Here is an 18733-nt window from a genome sequence, read left to right as displayed (position 1 = left end):
GGACAGAATGAAAAGCTGATTTTTAAAGTATTGCACAGTTCTGTTGTTTTTGAACATAAAGTTTTCTGGTCCACTGAGAAACTTGAGTGTGCTGTGCAGGCCAGAGCTGGAGGCTGTAGAGCTCGCAGTGCTGCCTCGTCCACTCAAGAGCTTCCATTGGGCTGCAGGCACTGGCAGGGACCTGCCTGCCCTTGGCTTTGTCACACGTTGGGAAAGGTTTTAAAATAATTTACAAGAAGTTGGAACTTGGATGTTTAAGAGTCACATTAAAATAGAAGAGCTCTGATAGTTTTGGTGCATTCAGATGTTTTGTTTACTATGTGTTAACATCCTCTCCCTTGGATCCGGAGGATGTGTCTGTAGTTTGCAGGGTGCTGTCACGTCCCCTGGGTAGCCTGGAAGGGCTGTGGGGTGGCTGGGTCTCTGCTGGAGCCCCGTGTTGCTGATCACAGGTGTCTCGTGGCTTTGTGCAAGGGCTGCTGTCCTCCTGCAGAGCAGCCCTGCTTCCCTGCTGAGGTTATTCCGCTGCAGTTTCCCTCATGCTGCTGCGGAGCAGTGGGGCTGTCATCAAGCCCCCATGACATGAGGCTGACATTCACTTGTGACATCTCATTCTGCTTTAAATTAACCCCCCAGCAAGCCCAGCTGGCTTCCCAGCACCCTGTGTGTCATCTTGAGGAGTTTGTGATGTGAAACTGTCTGCTTCATTATTTGAGATTTTAGCTGAGATTTTTAAATAGCAGAAGAAGACCCTTTTGGTTTTTTGAGCTAAGTGCTAAATCTGTGTGTACCAGTGTGGTGGTGAGACATTTTGCATGGGCTTGAGGGTTGGACAGAAGAGTGAGGATAAGGGAGGGTGCAGTTTCCATCGTCCTCCACGCAGTGAATAAACACAGAGCTGCAGGATTCTCCAGGTCAGGACTAGGAAGAGATGTGTGGATGATAAATTATATTCCTAGTGACTTGAGGTCCTTAATAAAGACATATTCTTCTTCAAGAGGAAAAAATAACCTGGCACAGGCTGCACATACAGGCAGCAGCTGTCCTGCACAGGGCAGGAGTGCAGTGACCTGTCCTGGTGGGGTGTAGGACAGGCTGTGGTCCTGGGAGCTGATGGCTGAGCAAAGGTGTGTTTGAGGCTCAGCATGGCCTGAGTTTTGCTGAATGACCTTACGTGTTCTCCATTCTTGTGCTTTGGCTGGGGCAGAGAGGTGAATTTTTGAGTTCCAGCTGCCTTATTTCCAAAGAACAGCGCGGTGCACTGAGAAGCTGGAAGCTATTAGTACAAATATTTAAGTTACTTTGAGCTAAAAGCTGGTTTTTCCTTTTCCTGGCTGCCCGACAGTGTGCTGGGGAGGAGAAGCGGGTGGGGACGCGCACCGTGGTGGTCGGGCACCGCCCCGTTTCGGACACCGAGGCGTACGTGGCACAGAAGTTCTGCGACAACAGGATCGTCTCCTCCAAGGTGAGCTCGCCCTGCTCGTCCAGCTGCACCGTGTGCGTGATGGCTGCTCGGGTACTCACCCTGCTTTTATTCGGGGGGGGATTTGGAAATGGAGAGACTCTGAATTCCTCAAGGGTGGATGTAAAGGTCCATCTGCAAGTGGAGCAGCCTGGTACAGCCCTTACACACAGCTCCAGTCTCTCTCGTAGTCTTGCTTTTTTTTTTTTCATCCTATAAATGCTGGTTGGGGCATGTATGAGTTCCTTTCTTGTTGGCTGGATGAAAGCAAAGCACGTGGACACATTGATTTTGTGGGGTTGGGGTTTTTTTTTTTTGGTGTTTTTTAAAGTCTTCTGGTATTCCCTTTGGGAAGAAAAGACAGCTTAGATATAATACAGCACGAGATAACAGCAACTAAGATTTGCAAACAGGAATGGGATTATTTTATAAAGGGACATAAAAATGTGATTCACTTTTTTTTTTCTTTGGTTCTATGGGATTTTTCTCTCTTGAGATAGGGCAAAAATAACCATGCTCTGTTTATCCCTTTGGATGAAAGGGGGGGAAACATTCATATGGTATTAATGCAGCTTTTGTTTATGGTGGAAAACTGTGATGACACCCATCTGCTTTCTGCCTAGCTTTTTTCCATGACATTCATGAAGCTATTTCAAAAGATTTGAAGCCAATTCGAGTAAAATATCAAACAAGTGGCATTCCATATTGTCAACACAGCTGGATACGTATCCCAGTGCCTAGGATTCATGATGCTCAGCATACACTTGGGCTTCAGTTTTGCTGTACTTGAGCTCTAAGGGGTTTTTTTCCCCTCTCCTTTCTTTTTTTATACATCCTGGATCTTATCTGTTTTTATGTCTGAGTTTATTTTTGGGAAAAGTTTTAAGTCTGTCCATGTTTAACTTGTGTAGCATTCCCACTGACGTTTCCCTGGCACACAGGAGGGGCCTTCAGCGAGGACACCTTCCCCTGTCTCAGTTCCCTCTCTGAAAAATGATTTGGTTGAGCACTAATTTTAGTTCTTCCTTGATTTAGTTTTGAATGTTGTGTCCTTGCTCTTTTTTTCCATTTATATTTGCTAGGCCTGGGACCTTACCAGTCTCTTTTATAATTAAATGGACATTGGTCTTGAGACTTGGCTGCTTATTCTTTTTTATTCCAGACAGACTGAAAGATAGATATTAGACCCATTATTTTCCATGTTGTTCCTAAATTCTACATGCTTTCCAAAGTAAATGAAATGATTCAGCAGCCTTCTTAAAATTATAATGAAGCACAACCTAATACTGAATTTGTATGGGCAGCATGGCTTTTTGCCTTTTTTTTTTAAATAACAAAAGCAGCTCTAAGATGGTTTTGGGAATTGGAAAAAATTTATCCACTGTACATTATGTTGTAATGAAAGCAGGTGTCTGCAAATGCCTTTCTGGAAGTTGTCAGTGAGGCACTTCCAGGGTTCGGTGCTCCAGCAGAGAGCTGGAGCTGGAAGCCGAAGCAGAGCTTGGTGGTGTCTCTGCATCCAGCTGCCCTGTGCTCCTGGCTTTAGATCCAGGACCTGCATCTCTGCCTGGGGCCCGCCAGGGCTGCTCAGCCGCCTCGCTGCGCTTCCCTTGCCACGTTAAAGGAGAGCTCCTTTGCTCCTCTGTGCAGATCATTCCCTTTGGTAGCTCTAGTCCCTGTCAGCCACGTGCCTTGGTCTGTTTGTGAGTCCCCCTCTCTCCCCGCAGTACACCCTCTGGAATTTCCTCCCGAAGAACCTTTTTGAGCAGTTTAGAAGAATTGCCAACTTCTACTTCCTTATCATCTTCCTCGTGCAGGTAAGAGCTGTGATGCTAAGAGTGAGTTTTATTTAGACACTGATGTTAAACATAGCTTGAACGAGAATTGAGATTTAAAACTGTTTGTGCTTATAAGAGGTTTGGAATTTGTTGAATTGGAAGCTGTGTTATAATTCTGCCGCACCATCCAAGGCGTAAAAATAATTAAAATATCTGGGCCTATCTGAGATGGGGTTTGAATGACTGCTGGAACATTGAAAAAACGTCTTAATTCTCACTGTTAAGATCATTCAACCACTGAAAATACACTTGATGCTATACAATTAAGATCTGTTTTTTTTGTCACCATTACTACTTCTGTTTCCTATTTCCCCAAGTGATACGATATTTTATGTCTCAGGTATGATGAGTTTCAAGGCAAGCAGGAGAGCTAGGATGTACTCAGTAAAATTCAGAAAATGCGTAAGATGAATTCTGGAAACCTGAAGCTTCAGGAAGTTGCTCTGCATGGGCAAAGCAGCAGATTTATTGCAGGCACAAACTTTTCGTGCTCTGCTTTGTGGCTTGTATGAAGGGGCAGATCCTGAGGAATACTCATTTTCTGTTCTGTCATCCAAGAAAAGCAAGCTGTCAAAATGCACTGGGGCAAAGGGAGTTTGGGAGAATCACTGCAATGCCTTTGCTCACATTTTAAATCCTCAGGTCTGGGGCTCAGCACACAGTCAGCTCTAGGGCTGGAAAGAGGCACCAGAGCTCTACTCCACAAATAAAAAGGCGTTGTGTGGCTTCTGCAGGGTTTTGGTGGGTCAGGACTGGGATATCACTCTCTCCCAGGCTGCAGGTTAAAAGATGAGTGCTTGAACTGTTTTATCCCTACTGTAAAGGGTTCTGGTTTCCAGTCACTCTGGTGGTGGCTGCAGGAGCGGGGATCCCGAGACACAGCCATGTGGCTCCTCCTGGCAGTGTGACATGAAAGGCCAATTTACTCTGGCGTCAGCTGGCTTGCCTCCATCTCTTCATTTTGCTGGCGTTGCTCCATTTTGTCAGACCCAATTTGTAATTTGCCTTGAACTGAAGCGATACCCTGGAGTCAGGATGTCCTTTTTGTGTAGCTGGCCACTTAGTGACGTGCTATTACATTTTATCTATTGACCCTCTGGCCATGGAGAACATGAAATATTCCTGATTATAGTTACAAAGTGAGTTTCAGTCTAGCTGCTTGCCCATTTTAGGCACAGGTCTATGCAGGTGAGAGAAGAGCCTGGCTGTTCCTCCTTGTTTTTATTCTGTGAGCACCTCTAAAATCAGGAAGCAGCCCTCGTGGTCTATTAGAGAAAAAACAAACGCAACTGAGCCAAACCCAGCCTGACAGCACTGATCCACTGGCTGCTGTAGAGAGCAGCCACCTGCCCCCAGGTGCTTGTCATTCTGGAGACGTCACTTGCCTTAAAAAGGCACTCAGGGCCACTCCATTCATTTTAAATGCCAAGGGTTATACCTTGAAAAATGCCATCTATATCTTTGTGTTCATGCTTATCTTTAAATTTCTTAGAATTGATGGGGTTGTCCTACCTGGTTCTGCACGAGGAGTGAAGTGTCACAGCACTCGGGTGCATCTGCTCTGCCTGTTGTAAAATGCTTTATCAAAACATCTATTACTCTGTGCCTCCAGATCCAGCTCTTTGTAAGACAAAGTACATGCATTAAACATAAAACACGTTGTGCACAAACAGGGATACAAATTGCTGTTTCTTTGGTTCATCTGTTGCAGCACTTGCAGGAATCTGCAGGGAACCTCCCGGTAGAAGGGGCTGGAGCACAGTCCCAGAGTGTTTGTAGACAAACCAAGCTGGTGGCAGTAAGCTATTTTAGGAGGTAGCAGGAGTGAAAAGTGTCCCTTTGAGGAGGAAAGTGTGGTCCTTAGTGTCCTAAGGAATCTTGTAAGAAGCTATTAAGTAACAGGAGGACTTTGCCACTTTTAAGTGGATTCAAATCAAGCTGTTCAAGTCCTAAACCAGTTCAAAAATAGTTTCAGGTGAGTTTGCCTTTGTCCTGGCTTGTTGCTTGTGTGTCCCCTCAGCTTTTCACCATCCACAAAGGGGGAGAGTACTGTCCAGCCAGGGGATTTTTGCAGGGAGTCCAAACTCCAAATATGTGAATTATTCCAGGCACTTCATCTGGTATTTGTGTTCCTATATCTGTAATCCTATATCTGTGTGGACAGACATGGTATTTTTTTTTACATAAATACAACTACATCTTGTCCAGTGTAGGAAATTCTCCTGCTGGGCAGCAGGAGGTCCTCAATTTTGTCCTTCTCAGCAGAAAGCCAAAGTTCTTCTTGGATTCTCTAGATCTGTCCAATTTTTGCAAGGTAACTTTTGGCTGACTGGCTGAAACTTCATGATAATGCCCCAGTGAGTGGCCATCACTTGTGCAGTGTGTCTGTGTGACTCTTGGCACTATCCTCACTCGAGGCTGTTCCTCCAAAGTGTGGTTTCTACCAGACTTTCTGCTTGGAAACATTTTAATCCCATTTGAGTGAGCCAGGGCTTTGTGTGCCTGGAAATATTTTTGGTGTTTATCTTGGTTTACCTTCCTGCTGCTTAACTAGTATGCCATTTATCTGGCTGCTTCTTGTGGTGTATCTCTTCCACTTCAGAATCTTCTGGCTTTTCTCTCTGGGTTCAGTAGTGCGGGGTAATATTGCAGTGTACAGCATTTCATAGTCAAAAATGTCCACGTAGCTGATAAGAGGAGTCCTGTCCTTAACACAGCTTTTTACAGGCAGCCTGAAACAATAGATATCCAGATACTGCTGTTTGTGAGCATGCTGGGGAAGCACAAACAGGAGACAAAGTCCCTTTGTGGGGACACAAAGCCTTTCTGCTGAGTTTCCCCATCCCTTTCATTGCAGCCCTCATCATCTGCCTCTCATGCTCCCATTCTCTCCAGGAACAGCAGGAAAAATGACCGATTTATAGTGTGCTGGTTTGGAAGGTGGAAGGTGTTCCCTCTCACTTATGAACCTGTTCTGCCATCCTTACCCATTGGGCCAAGGCCTGGTACAGTCAGAAAGAACAGCCCGAAGGTTTAATTAGTGATCAAGGGGCTTGGTCTTTACCATGGCGCTGGCTCGAGCACTGCAGTGAGCTCAGGAAGGATCCAGCTCTCTGCCCCAAGGCCCCTGAGCAGCCATGGTGCTTAAATCATGCTCTGAACTCCAAATCTGAGAGCTTAAAGACAAAGCCTGGATTTCTCTTTTACTTAAATATTCATGTTCTGTTCTGCAGTATATTTCGTAGGTAATCTGGGCTGATGGGTGTTATTTTTAGCCTCCAAGTGTCAGTGGTTCAAGATGACTGGTACTGCCCTCCCTTTCATAACCAGCCCTTCCTTCCCTTTCTCTTCTGCTAGGCTCTGACTTGCCCCCAGTGGGATAAGCACCCTTTTCCCCCCATAACCAAAGCTTTGGGTTTCTTCTACTGCCTAAAAACCAGGGCTCAGCAATCCATTTTTCTTTCCGCAGGTGATAGTGGACACCCCAACCAGCCCGGTGACCAGTGGCCTCCCGCTCTTCTTTGTCATCACTGTCACAGCTATCAAACAGGTACGGTGTCAGTGTGGGGAGGAGCAGATGCTCTTTGGGATATGTAGAGAAAATGATGAACATGTATTTAAATATACTCAGAAGCCACCGTGTGCTGTAGGTTTGGTGCACCCTTCTTAGAGGGTGAGATGTGCACTGGTGCTCTTCAGGAGAGGCTGCATTTTGAGTGTGGTTATTGGTGTCTCCTGTTCTGGCAATGTAAAACACCTCTGTGCTGTTGTAAGCGGGCCTTGAGGGTCAGTAAAGCTTTCTGCTGTAGTTCTGGTGTTACTTGAATGTTTTTCCTCTTTTTAGAAGAGCTCTCTGAGTCCTTGCAGAGACGTGCTCCAAATATAGCCCACGCTCTGCTCCCATGCTGGTAGGTGGAAAGGACAGGTTCTGTTCAGCCACTCAGCTAGCCCTGAAAACATGTAGTCCTCATCTCCTTGCAGTGTTAAAAGACCTTTTTCCTCCCATCACAGGCACACATGCCATTTAAAATTTCCTTATTGAATAATAAAAGAAGTTTCTTCTATGAGGGCTGGAAAGGGAGAGCTAGAATAACATCTATCTGCTTCAAATCTCAGTGTTGTATTCTTCCAGTAAAGACTGAAGAGGAAGAGTGTCATCCTGCGTTACCATAGGAAAGAGCTGCAGGCTGCTGAGTGTATTATTCATATTATCAGTCTGTTCTTGCCAGCACTGAGAATAATAGAAATGTGTTACAGTAGTTTAGCTGCTCGTTGCATGCCCCACATATAGATTATTTTTGTGTTATTTTAATCTGTTCTGAATCTGTCAAATATGCATATGAAGTTTTTAAAATAAATTGATTCAGTCTGAGCTACTCTGGTTGATGTTTTGTCAGGCATGAAGGAGGTCTGAGGACTGGTTGCCTTATTCAGTGTTTTAACGTGTCCCTCTCATCCTCAGTCCTCCCTTTTCATTAGTTTACTTGCTTTGTTACAAGTTTGTGTTCCTGTGTCTGTGCCTTAGGGGTACGAGGACTGGCTGAGGCACAGAGCTGACAACGAAGTGAACAAAAGCAACGTCTTTGTTGTCGAAAATGCAAAGCAAGTGCAGAAGGAGAGTGAAAAAATCAAGGTAACTGTTAGCAGAGAACTCATGTGTGTTATCACTGAGGCTGATGGGAGCACAGAGGTGTGTGCTGAGGGGGCAGGGGAGGAGGGGTGCACTGGGTTAGAGCTGCCCCAGTGTGCTCACTTTCAGATGAGATGCTCTGAGAGCTGTTCCCAGTTAAGGAGTGAAGCTGCCTTTGATTGCTTTTGAAAAACTGTCTCATAAAAGCTGTACAGGGCTGACAAGTGACAGATCTGTCAGCATTTTACACTTCTCCAGGACAGGCAGTCCTCTTCTATTTCCAACTCTCCCAAGGACACCACGAAAGTACACTTAGCTTTGACGTTAATTTATCACACCACACTTCAGGCAAGTACAGTCTTTCTCCATCAAGATTTAGTAGAGAAATACTTACTAACTGTGCCACGTGGGTGCTCTGAGTCAGTGCGGGCTGCATCGCCCCATCAGGCTGTGGAGTGATGCTCAGGGATCCGTGCACCTCTTGGACCTCAGTTTCCCTTTTAGCCAAAGTGATTTCTTCTAGGCTTTGAGAGAAGCTAAATCATAACCATCTAATAACAACTGAGAGGACTGTTCATGGGACTGTTTCCTGTCTTCTAGGTTGGAGACATAGTAGAAGTAAAGGCAGATGAGACCTTCCCCTGTGACTTGATATTTTTGGCCTCCAGCAGCATTGATGGGACCTGTTATGTCACTACAGCAAGCCTTGATGGCGAGTCCAATTTCAAGGTAGCGGGGCTGGGTGGGGCAGCGTGTGGGATACTGGGGTACCTGGAGATGCCACTGCTTGCATGGCGGGGCTGTGCGTACCTGAGGGTGCTGCCCTGGAGCCCATTCCTGCAGCTGCGTGGCTCTTTAACAGCTCTTGCCTCTTGTTGGCTTCCAGTGCATCAGCAGCGAAGCCCTCGGGGATTGTTTGTGCTCTGTTTTGTCTCCAAGGGCCATTTCTGCTGGCGCTGCCCCAAACTGGATTGCTGTTTATCGATACAGCTTCGCTGCCCATCGCAGGAAGTGTCAGCACTTCCCTGCTCCGGCCACACTCTGTGAGCTCTGGTGCGTCAGGGGAGCAGTGCCTGCAGCTCTCCAGCTCCTTTTCCAGGACCGCCAATGCTCCCATTACTTAACTAAGCATTTCCAGTGAGATTAGGGACTTTTTTGAGGCAGCATGTCTAGACTCATTCGGGGAATTTTTCAGCAGCGTGAGAAAAGCATCGCTTCTGGGATTTTCTCTCCCTTTCCCTGAAGCAAGCAGTGAAATTTAATACTAGTCTTGCCCAGGATGAATATTTTCAGTTTGTTTTCTTTCTTTCTTTCTCTCCTCCCCTCTAAACTAGGGAAAGAAGCAGCAACAAAAAGCTTATATACGTCAGAAGACATGAACATTTGGTTGCACTTGTGTGATAAATATTTATACAGATACTAGCAGCTGCAGTAGTAAGACTGGAAGATACTTTAAAATGACATGATTCATTCCAGCACTCTCTGAAGTCAGTGGGAATACCACTGTGGATCTGATATGTTTATCTGAGATTTGTGGCTCTTCTCTATGGGCTGCTCTTAATTGGCACTGGACAACCTGTGTAGGTGCTGGTGCACAGTACTGGTTCCACTAGTGAGGAGTTGGAGCTCTGAAGTGTCTTGAGGCTAAAAATAGCTAACCATGTTAAAAGGCTGTTGCTTATTTGTGGCAGGTGTATCATATACGTGAGTTCACATTACTTTTGTAGAGTCTGGGCTCTTAGTAACTTGTGAGTCTGGGGATGCAATGCTGAGTTTCTATATCAAGCACTGTGGTGTTTTTTCTTGGTTTGTGGATTCCTGTAGGTGACTGGGAGCTGTCTCCTGTTTCATGACAAGGTGAAGATGAGTTTGAAGGGGAAGAGGGAATAGAAAAGCCAGCTCTGTTTGGGGGAATAGATCTAACATTACAAACCAGGGTTTGCTGCAAAAGGGGGGTGAGGGAAGCGTGCTTGGGTAATCACCACACCTCATCTGCAGGGATATCTGCTGCCTTCTTGGTGGAGATTTTTCTGGTATTTGGGGCATGTCAGGTTGAGGTATGGGAAAGGTGCCTGATTAAGTGAAACTGGAATAGAACTGTAAAAGAGATTTTGTCAGGGCTCTGTCTTTGAAGCACAAATCTTTGGCCATACGTTAGCTAAAAGAACACGTGTTTTCTAAATACGCTAAAGGATGTAAAGATTGTGGAATTGATTGGGAGGCAGCTTTGAAGTATCACTCGGTAATTGCACAGTGTCTCTGCTGATGGGAGCAATGCAAAACCCCTACAAGGGCTGGGTTTGGTACTGGGCACTGCAGGATTGGTTTTGACTTGTGCTACACAGAAGCTGTGATGTGTGCTGGAGATCCGTGTGTGCTGTCAGTTGGAACAGCCAGGTAGGTCACCAAAGCAGCACAAAGGTGGGGGTTTCCACTGCCATGACTGCAGCGTGTGTCGCGTGGCGGTGCCTCCGGTCTGCGCAGGGAAGGGGATGCAAGCGGGAGGGGTGGAGGAAGCATTTAAATGAATTTGTTTATGAAGGTGGATTGAGGCAGCCCGCCGTGACTTGGAGCTCTGAGTAGGTCCTATAAATAGAGCCTGAAAGGCAGCGAGCAGATCCTTTGTGGGCTTTTCAGTTAATTATGAGAGATGAACCTTTGCAGCAGCAACTGCTAAAAATAGCTCAGAGTCTGCCAGTGCTCTGCCTGATCCCTGGTGCTGGAGCTGGTGTCTGGTTACTGTCAGGAGCCAGGGCAGGTGGTCCCCAAGAGCCCCTTCTTCATGGGGCACCTGCAGCCTCCCCTCCACCCCAACCAGGGCAAGTCCCCAGGGAGAACCAAGGATGCTCTGCTTTTGGTGTGTGCCTTACTGAGACACACCCAGCAGCTCCTTGCTACTGTGGTTTCCCTTAAGCTTTAGTGACTTCATTCTTTCACTGAGAGGTGCTTCAGCTGCCTCATGGGAGCATGACAAGGGCTTGGGAGAGCTGCTGGTGCTGACTAGCTTGTGCATGGTGGCATTTTAAGTAATGGGGTATAAAACTTGCGGATGGGATTGTAGCTGGGGCTCGAGGTGACGCTGCCTGTGCTCCTGTGCCCAGACTCACTACGCAGTGCGGGACACCACCGTGCTCTGCACCGACGAAGCCATCGACACCCTCACCGCCACAATCGAGTGTGAACAGCCACAGCCTGACCTCTACAAGTGAGTCTGTCCCTCCTGCATCCCCCCGCCTGTCCTGCCCCGCAGCTGCCTGGTGTCATCTCCCTACAGGCCCCTCAGCACCATCGCTTGGGGGATCTGCAGTTCAGCACAGCGAAGGCTGTCTTCTTTTCATCAGAGGCCAAAAGGTGTCTCAAGGCAGTGATAAGCTACTGGGCCTCTTCTGTATGAGGATGGCAAAGTCTTTAAAGCTCAGTGTCTTTGCAGAAAAGCCTCCCTTGTGCAGCACTTGTCATGGTATAATGGTTTTTGTCAGCTCCGCAGTAATAATGGTCCATGCACCTATTTTTAGGCCACTCTACCTCCCAAGTAAAAGGCAATGGGCTGAATGACTTCCAGGAGTAAGTGGTCTGTGTGGTTAAATCCCTTGAGGGAGGTTTGCTGGGGTGTGCTGCAGTCTGTAATGGGAATGTGCTGGGGTGTGTAGGTACCGGGGCACCCCTGAGCATGGGAAATGTGTGGCTTCTCTGTCCTGAGCACAGACACCCCTCTGAAACATTAAACTCTCAAATTCATTTGTTTCTGTGTTTGCTTCCATTTCCTGTCAATGAATTTTCTTTAGTGTGTTTATAATACAAGTTTCTCATCTTTTTATTACAGATTTGTTGGAAGAATTATCATCTACAGAAGTAACCAAGAGCCCGTAGCCAGGTTGGTCTTGCAGCTGTGTGCTGGCCCTCCTCAGAGGGGTTGGCCATCTACAGAGAATTTCAAGGATCTGAGCTTGTGCTGCCATCATTTGGGAATGTGTTTTTTTTTTTTTCTTTAACCATTCCAAAGATTTTATTCTAAAAGGAGGCCTCCCTTGTGCCATCCTGTGATTTATTTGAGCCCCTTTTGGGGAAGCAGTGCAGGACCACCTGGTAATGTCCTGCCCTGCTGATGGGGCACAAATTTACCAGGTAATTACAAAATACTGTCACTCGAAAGTAAGCAAAAACTTAAACACCAATCAGTGTTTCAAGGGGAAAAACAGCAAATAATGTTCATAAGCCATCAAAAACAGTTTGCTCTCACCAGAGCGTTGTTGGATGGGTTTTGTGCTGTGGTGGGTCTGTTCATACCCTAGAAGCAACAGAGGGGTCATTAGGGGGTTTCAAAGAGAAATAAAAACACAGATGGGGCTGTCAGCTCTGATGGTGCCGTTGATTGACTGGGCTGGAAGGGACAGGCTTCTGATGACTTTAACGTTGCATTTTTACAAAAGTCCTGGAGCATACTAGATTTGAACATTTTGCACTTGTTCCTCAAAAGCCTTAATGAAAATCCCCCAATAAGAGTGGAACTTGGTATGTCGGGGACAGTATTTGTAAAATGAAATGGAAGTGTAATTATACAAAGAGAAAAACAAACTCAAACAAGGCCCCATTTAACATACAAATCATGTAATCAGATCCAAGGAACCTTTGTTTATCTTTATTACCTATTTCTGACTCTAATTTATAAAGTAGTTTGAATTACCTTTGAGCGATGCAATGTTATAATTTCTTTTATGTTTAGGTCTTTGGGTCCTGAAAACCTGTTGTTGAAAGGTGCTACCCTCAAAAATACCAAGAAGATTTATGGTGAAGTTATTTTTGTTTATTTATTTAAATAGTTCTGATAAATAATGACAAATGTAGATGTTCACTACTAAATCTGGAGAGGGAACATACCTCTCTACAGCCTGTCTGCCTGGGCTGTAGAGCTCAGTTTTCATGCAAGCTGATGGCAAAGTGGCTGGGGTGAAATCAGGAGGCACTGGTTCTATCTGCAGGGCTGCCCTGCTGTGCAGGTTGTCTTAATACACCAGAGCAAGTTTTCCTCTTTGCCTGAGACATGATGAGCAAGGAGTTGTTCCCAAATCCTTTGCTGGAAGTGTGCTGGGAGCACAATCTCAGACGCTGGTGATGGAGGGTGACAGCTGTGATGGGAGACTGATGCTGTTCCGGACTGTATGTGATCCATGGGCTCTGGCTCAGTGCTCTGGGATACAGCAATTACATTGCTTAGCAGCCTCAGAGGTTTCTGTAGCTGAACAGTCCTTGGGCAATGCCTCTTTCTTCAGCTGGGATTGGAGTTTGGTGTAAACACCGATGCCCCTGATGGCCAAGTGCCAGCTGGCTCCCTCCGGGGCTGCGGGTCCCTCATGAGCCCTGCTTTGATACCCTGCAGGAGTTGCAGTCTATACTGGAATGGAAACAAAAATGGCTCTGAACTACCAAGGGAAATCTCAGAAACGGTCTGCAGTAGAAAAGTGAGTATTTGTGTTCAGAAAAAAAAATCAGTAAAACCTGCTGGGTTTGGGTTTGTTTTCAATGGATGACTTGTACAGAAATAATCCCCTAATCTGCTGCCTTTTGTTTCAGATGCTCTCTGATTGCATAGAAAAATCTGGGTATTTGATAAAGCATATCTTGCAAGAAGCAGCAAAATTTAGTAGCTTTCTTTCTTTAAAAACAAAATTAAGAAATGTTATATGAACCTGACCCTGAATATCAGCAGTGTCAAAAGCACTTGTTCTGTAATTCCCTTCTTAAAAGTAAGGAAGTCTTGTTCCTGTCTATTTACGTGCTTTTCTGTATAAAAATAGCTGCAAGAATTTTTAAAAAAACCCCTGTTTTTCAGATCTATCAACGCTTTCTTGATAGTGTATTTGTGCATCCTATTGGGCAAGGCCACTGTGTGCACGACTCTGAAGTATGTCTGGCAGAGTAATCCATTTAATGATGAGCCTTGGTACAATGAGAAGACTAAAAAAGAGAGAGAGACGTTCAAGGTAAGTGGATTTGTATTTCAGCACCTCCTCCAGCTTTACTTACTCTGTTTTGGTTAATCTGATAGCGCCTGCTGCCTGCCCTGGGAGTCCTGTTTGCTCACACAAAGTGCTGTTGTTTCCTTTGGTCTCTCCTGCTGTTTGTTTCTTTGGGCCTCTCTCATGCTTGTGCAAAGTGATATTTGTGTGGAGCAGGGCAAAGCATAAATAAATACTATATAATACAGAAATGCAGCTGATTTAACCTGGGTCCTTATCTGAACTCGAGCTATCTTTCAGCTTTGAATAGGTAAACTTAAATTGAGGCCATGTCAGCCAGTTTCTTAAACTTGCCGAGATGTGGGCAGTCAAGCCTGGGAGAGTGTGAGCGTGCAGAGATCTTTATTTGATGGCTTATTGAGGAGGACTTACAGGGATGTCACTGCATCACTTGCACCCTTGCCACAGCTTGACTGGTCTCAAGCCACCTGCTCCTTTTTTCCAGTTACTTGGGATCAGGATGAGCCTGTAGCAGTGTAAAATTATAGCAGTATAAATTAAGAGGAGTATGCTGAGATGAAACATTGTTTTGGTCCCTGTGAAGCAGTGAGATGTATTCGTGTACCTGGTAGCTCTGCAGAAGGCAGTAAGATTTCCTGTGCCAAAGGAAAATGGGATTTAGCCCTGTATCTTAGCTGCCTTCATTTTCATGTTGTTCTTTTCTATCTAACTTAGAGGAGAAGCTGTCCAGAACCCCTGAGGTGTTGCTATAAAGTGCCCCTGTGTCCTGACAGCCACAGGCTGCATCTTCTCCTCTTTCCTTTGCAGGTCTTGAGGATGTTCACGGACTTCCTGTCGTTTATGGTCCTCTTCAACTTTATTATCCCCGTCTCCATGTACGTTACAGTAGAGATGCAGAAGTTCTTGGGCTCCTTCTTCATCTCTTGGGACAAGGAGATGTATGATGAAGAAATGCAAGAGGGAGCGTTGGTGAACACCTCGGACCTGAATGAAGAGCTCGGGCAGGTCAGAGCGTGCTGTGTTTGCATCTGTTTGGATGCAAATGTGGAGGAAAGTGCCCTCCCTGCCAGGAGCCCTTGTTGTGGCAATCCCACGCAGTCCCCTCGGGCCAGAACTTCACCCGCTTTGGTGGCACTTTCCATTTAATGTGATTCCACTCGCTCTGCGAAACAGATAAGGTTATAAATAGTGCATGAAAGAGCAGGAATTGGGTCACGCCAATTGTTTCCATATTGGGGAATATCAGGCGCAGCACTCTGCGTGTCAGGGTGATTTGCTTTCACTGCTTCAATTAAAAATTAAAAATCCTCTGTCTCTTTGAGGATTAATGAAAATGTCTGCCCAGTCATCTCCCTGGGTGTGCAGAGCACGTGCAGCTGTACTGCTGCTGCTTTGCTGGGGCACCTAGACAGATCAGTCTTCCCTTTCTGATCTATACTGGGTGTAGTGCCTCCTGCTTTTGATTTTGCTTTAAAAACAATAATAAAAATATACTTGGAGTAGCAATTAGCTAATGGAAATACAGCAGCAAGATGAAAATTCCCCAAAGGAGGCAGCAGACCTGCAGCAGCAGTTCTATAAGCACTAGGGCTATAGGAAAGGACCCAAGAGGGAGGATGAGGGGAAAGTGAAGAGCCTGGATACAGATTTTAAGTCTTCAGAAGCTGCCTCCTGCCACCTATGCAACAGGCTGAAAAGCAGAGGAGCTGCTCCGAGGAGCAAAGTAGCAGAACTGCACAGTGATGTAGTGGGGCACCTGCATCTTTTTTGCAGGGTCATGTTAGGACAGCAGCCAGGTATTCTCCAGCATTGGCACAGATGCACTAAAATGCCCCAGCCTCTGTTTTTGGGGGTTCCTTCCCTGTCCCTTGGGGTTGGGGGTGCAGCAAAGCAGTGCCTGGTGCTTGCAGGTGGAGTACGTGTTCACGGACAAAACCGGGACTCTGACGGAGAACAGCATGGAGTTCATCGAGTGCTGCATCGACGGGCACAAGTACAAAGACTGCATTTCGGAGGTGGATGGCTTCTCCCAGACTGATGGACCCCTAAAATACTATGGCAAAGCTGAAAAGGTAAGAAATGTGCGTGTTGGTGGCTGTGAGGGTTTTGTGGCCAGCTCCTGGCTGGGCGGTGGCATTCAGCTGGTAACGAGCCCTCCCTCCCTCCTGCCCAGAGCCGCGAGGAGCTGTTCCTGCGGGCACTCTGCCTGTGCCACACGGTTCAGATCAAGGAGGCAGACCAGGTGGATGGGCTGATGGCGCATCCAGAGCGCAAATGCACCTATATCTCCTCTTCCCCAGATGAAATCGCTTTGGTGAAAGGCGCAGAAAAGTAAGAATGTGAAGATGTCGGGGTTTTGATTCCCTCTCTCTGGTGGGAAGGAGGGAGGTGAGGGTGATCTGAAGGTGATAGATCCCTTTCCATGGTCTCTCTAGGAAGCAGGTTGTGGTACCAGTGCTGAACCTGACCTGCAGCCCTGTGAAGCCACATGAGCCTGGGGGTTTAAATGAGCTCTCTGTTAAAGGGATGCTCTGTAAAGGATCTTCCCTGAGCAGCTTCCTGGGAGGCTGTGGTTTGCATTCACTGAGAGTAGCCCCAAGGTGCTGCAGTGCCCAGGTGTGTCAGAGGCTTCTTTGCTGGAGCCCACGTGGCCTTTGCTTTAATCCCCTAGAAACTGAGACCAGTTACCATGTGCATATTGCAGTGAAATTGTTTCCTTGCCATGCAGTGGCAAAATAATAGGATGGTTACTTTTGTCAACCCCACATTTGAGTCCTGCCGGAGATGCTCGAGGCCAGGCTGGGTGGGGCTTTGAGCAACCTGGTCTAGTGAAAGGTGTCCCTGCCAGGACTAGGGAGAAGAGTTTGGGACTAGGTGATCTGTAAGATACTCTCCAGCCCAAGCCATTCAGTGATTCTATGCTCTTGCCAGCCCCTAGGTTTTAAATGGAGTCTGTTGCAGCTGTGTACACTTGCTCATGGCTTGTAAACCTGCCAGAGACCCAGTGGACCATGTCCAGAGGCTCTCAGTGTCTGTGTGCTCCAGTGCCCAAGCTCTCCAGGGGATGGGAGCGGTGCCAGAACATCATAGCAGGCTCTGCATGGAGCAAGCAAACATCCAGCCGTGCTCCTTAGCTCGGGCTCACTGACTTCTTTGCTCTCCTCTGCAGTGCAGAAGGTGAAACAAGAACATTGTTATGTATAATATGTGCCAATGGGTTTTTTCAATGTTGTTCTGTCCTTTTGTTTATTGACAGGTATGGTTTCACTTTTCTAGGACTTGAAAATGATTTCATGAAAATACGAAACCAAAAGAATGAAACTGAGCTGTAAGTGCTGCTGGGACTGCTGAGGAACAGGGCTGCTCTTCTGCACCACTCCCACCCAGCTTAATCGAGTTTGGTCAACCTGGCAAGGTCAAAGCTGTTCCTTGAGGGCTGTCAGACAGTGCTGACCTGCCCCAAAATCCTTGTTCCCTTCACAGAGCACAGCACATCAAGGTGTAGGCAAAAAGGCTCACTTGCAAAAGTCCACGGGTGGTTTACTGATGTCTAAATTCAGGTCCCTCAAGAGGCTGCAGTCCTTTGTATGTATCCTTCATCTGTGCCAGGCTGTGCAGGACACTGTAAGCCTAAATTCGTGATTCAGTTCCATTCCCTGTAACCTTCCCCCCCCCCCCCCCCCCCCCCCAAGCTGAAAATAGTTGGATTTTACCCTGTGCTCACAGCTTGGTGGACATCTGGGAGTCTCTGACTTAGTCCCAGCACTCCCTGAAAGCTTGCCCTCACAAGCAGGTTTCACTTCTTACTTCCCTCATGAAGAAACTTCTTATTTAAATGGGAGACTCAGTGTTACTGCTTGTGGCACGTGGTGCCCCATTCCCTGCTGAGCCCCTGCCCAGCTGGGGGGGGGTGGGACACTGGTGGGCACCTGCACCCTCACTATCATGCTCAGATCACCACAGGACTACTGGAATTTGGGTTTTTTCCTCCATTTTCTTGTGCAGTAGCTGTAAAATTAATTCCCCCGTGGGTGATGCCTCTTGTAGGGTGTATTGATTTCTGGAGCTCATTGTTAGTGATTTTCTGTCTCAAATAGTTATTTTTCTATTTTTCCTTCACTGAGTCAAAGCTTTTTTCTCCTTTTTTAAAGGTACCAACTTCTCCACGTGTTGAACTTTGACCCTGTCCGGCGCCGTATGAGTGTCATTGTGAGAACCACCACAGGTACAGTCAAAGTGCACTTGTGGACTCTCATACCTGTGTGCACAGCTATAAAACACATCCCCCTTATCCCTAGACCCAGAGAAGCTGAGCTGTTAGGTTTTCTAAGCTGGTCTAACTAAATCCTGCACTGGCCCTGGTTTCCATAGAGTTAATTTTCCTTTGTAGCAGCTGCTTGGCACCAACAGCAGATCAGGGGATGAGAACAATGACCCACAGGGAGCTCCCTGCCTGCCTTGTTCCAGGCTGGAACAAGTACAGGGCAAGACATGTGAGACTGTCCCCTGGGTGGGATGGGGTTTCATGGGAATAACAGAAAAATTCAGAGGTCACCATCCTTCTCAAGTACCAGTCCTGTAAGGTTTGGGATGCTGGTTTTACCCTCCCTGGAGAGGTTGCCAAGGCTTTCAGGTAGGAAACAATGTCCAGCTTGTTGCAGAAAACTTGCTCAGAGGCAGGTAGGGACACCCAAAGTCTCAGCCAGGTCAGACAAAGGTTTTTCACAGGGTGAATGGTGAAAGGCCATTTTTGGTAGGCAGTTGGGCTTCTAGCAGTTCCCTCTTTAGTCCTGCCAGATTTCCTCCCTCTGCATCACTTGCTTGC

At 46.7% G+C, this 18733-nt stretch overlaps 1 protein-coding gene across 11 annotated transcripts in view; it reads left to right on the top strand.

Moving 5' to 3' along the window:
* The window catches only part of ATP11C (ATPase phospholipid transporting 11C), a 55175-nt gene that overhangs the window by 15844 nt on the left and 20598 nt on the right, over positions 1–18733 (top strand). For 10 of the 11 annotated variants that reach the window (XR_004242973.1, XM_032123511.1, XM_032123516.1 and 7 more), the window contains exons 2-16: positions 1346–1465; positions 3190–3279; positions 6770–6850; positions 7826–7933; positions 8531–8659; positions 11032–11135; positions 11754–11804; positions 12654–12718; positions 13308–13389; positions 13761–13911; positions 14716–14913; positions 15819–15980; positions 16082–16239; positions 17165–17236; positions 18060–18133. Coding sequence is in view for 10 of the 11 variants with exons in the window: in XM_032123511.1 (XP_031979402.1) it covers positions 1346–1465; positions 3190–3279; positions 6770–6850; positions 7826–7933; positions 8531–8659; positions 11032–11135; positions 11754–11804; positions 12654–12718; positions 13308–13389; positions 13761–13911; positions 14716–14913; positions 15819–15980; positions 16082–16239; positions 17165–17236; positions 18060–18133 (1645 nt within the window). In the remaining variant the exon portion in view is untranslated. The remainder of the gene's footprint in view (positions 1–1345; positions 1466–3189; positions 3280–6769; positions 6851–7825; positions 7934–8530; positions 8660–11031; positions 11136–11753; positions 11805–12653; positions 12719–13307; positions 13390–13760; positions 13912–14715; positions 14914–15818; positions 15981–16081; positions 16240–17164; positions 17237–18059; positions 18134–18733) is intronic. The other variant, XM_032123519.1, reaches the window with a different exon arrangement.

This window comes from Corvus moneduloides, chromosome 14 (assembly GCF_009650955.1).
Source record: "Corvus moneduloides isolate bCorMon1 chromosome 14, bCorMon1.pri, whole genome shotgun sequence".
NCBI classification, from domain to species: Eukaryota; Metazoa; Chordata; class Aves; order Passeriformes; family Corvidae; genus Corvus; species Corvus moneduloides.
Note: the sequence above shows the minus strand (reverse complement) of the source record. Positions and strands in the feature narration are given on the sequence as shown.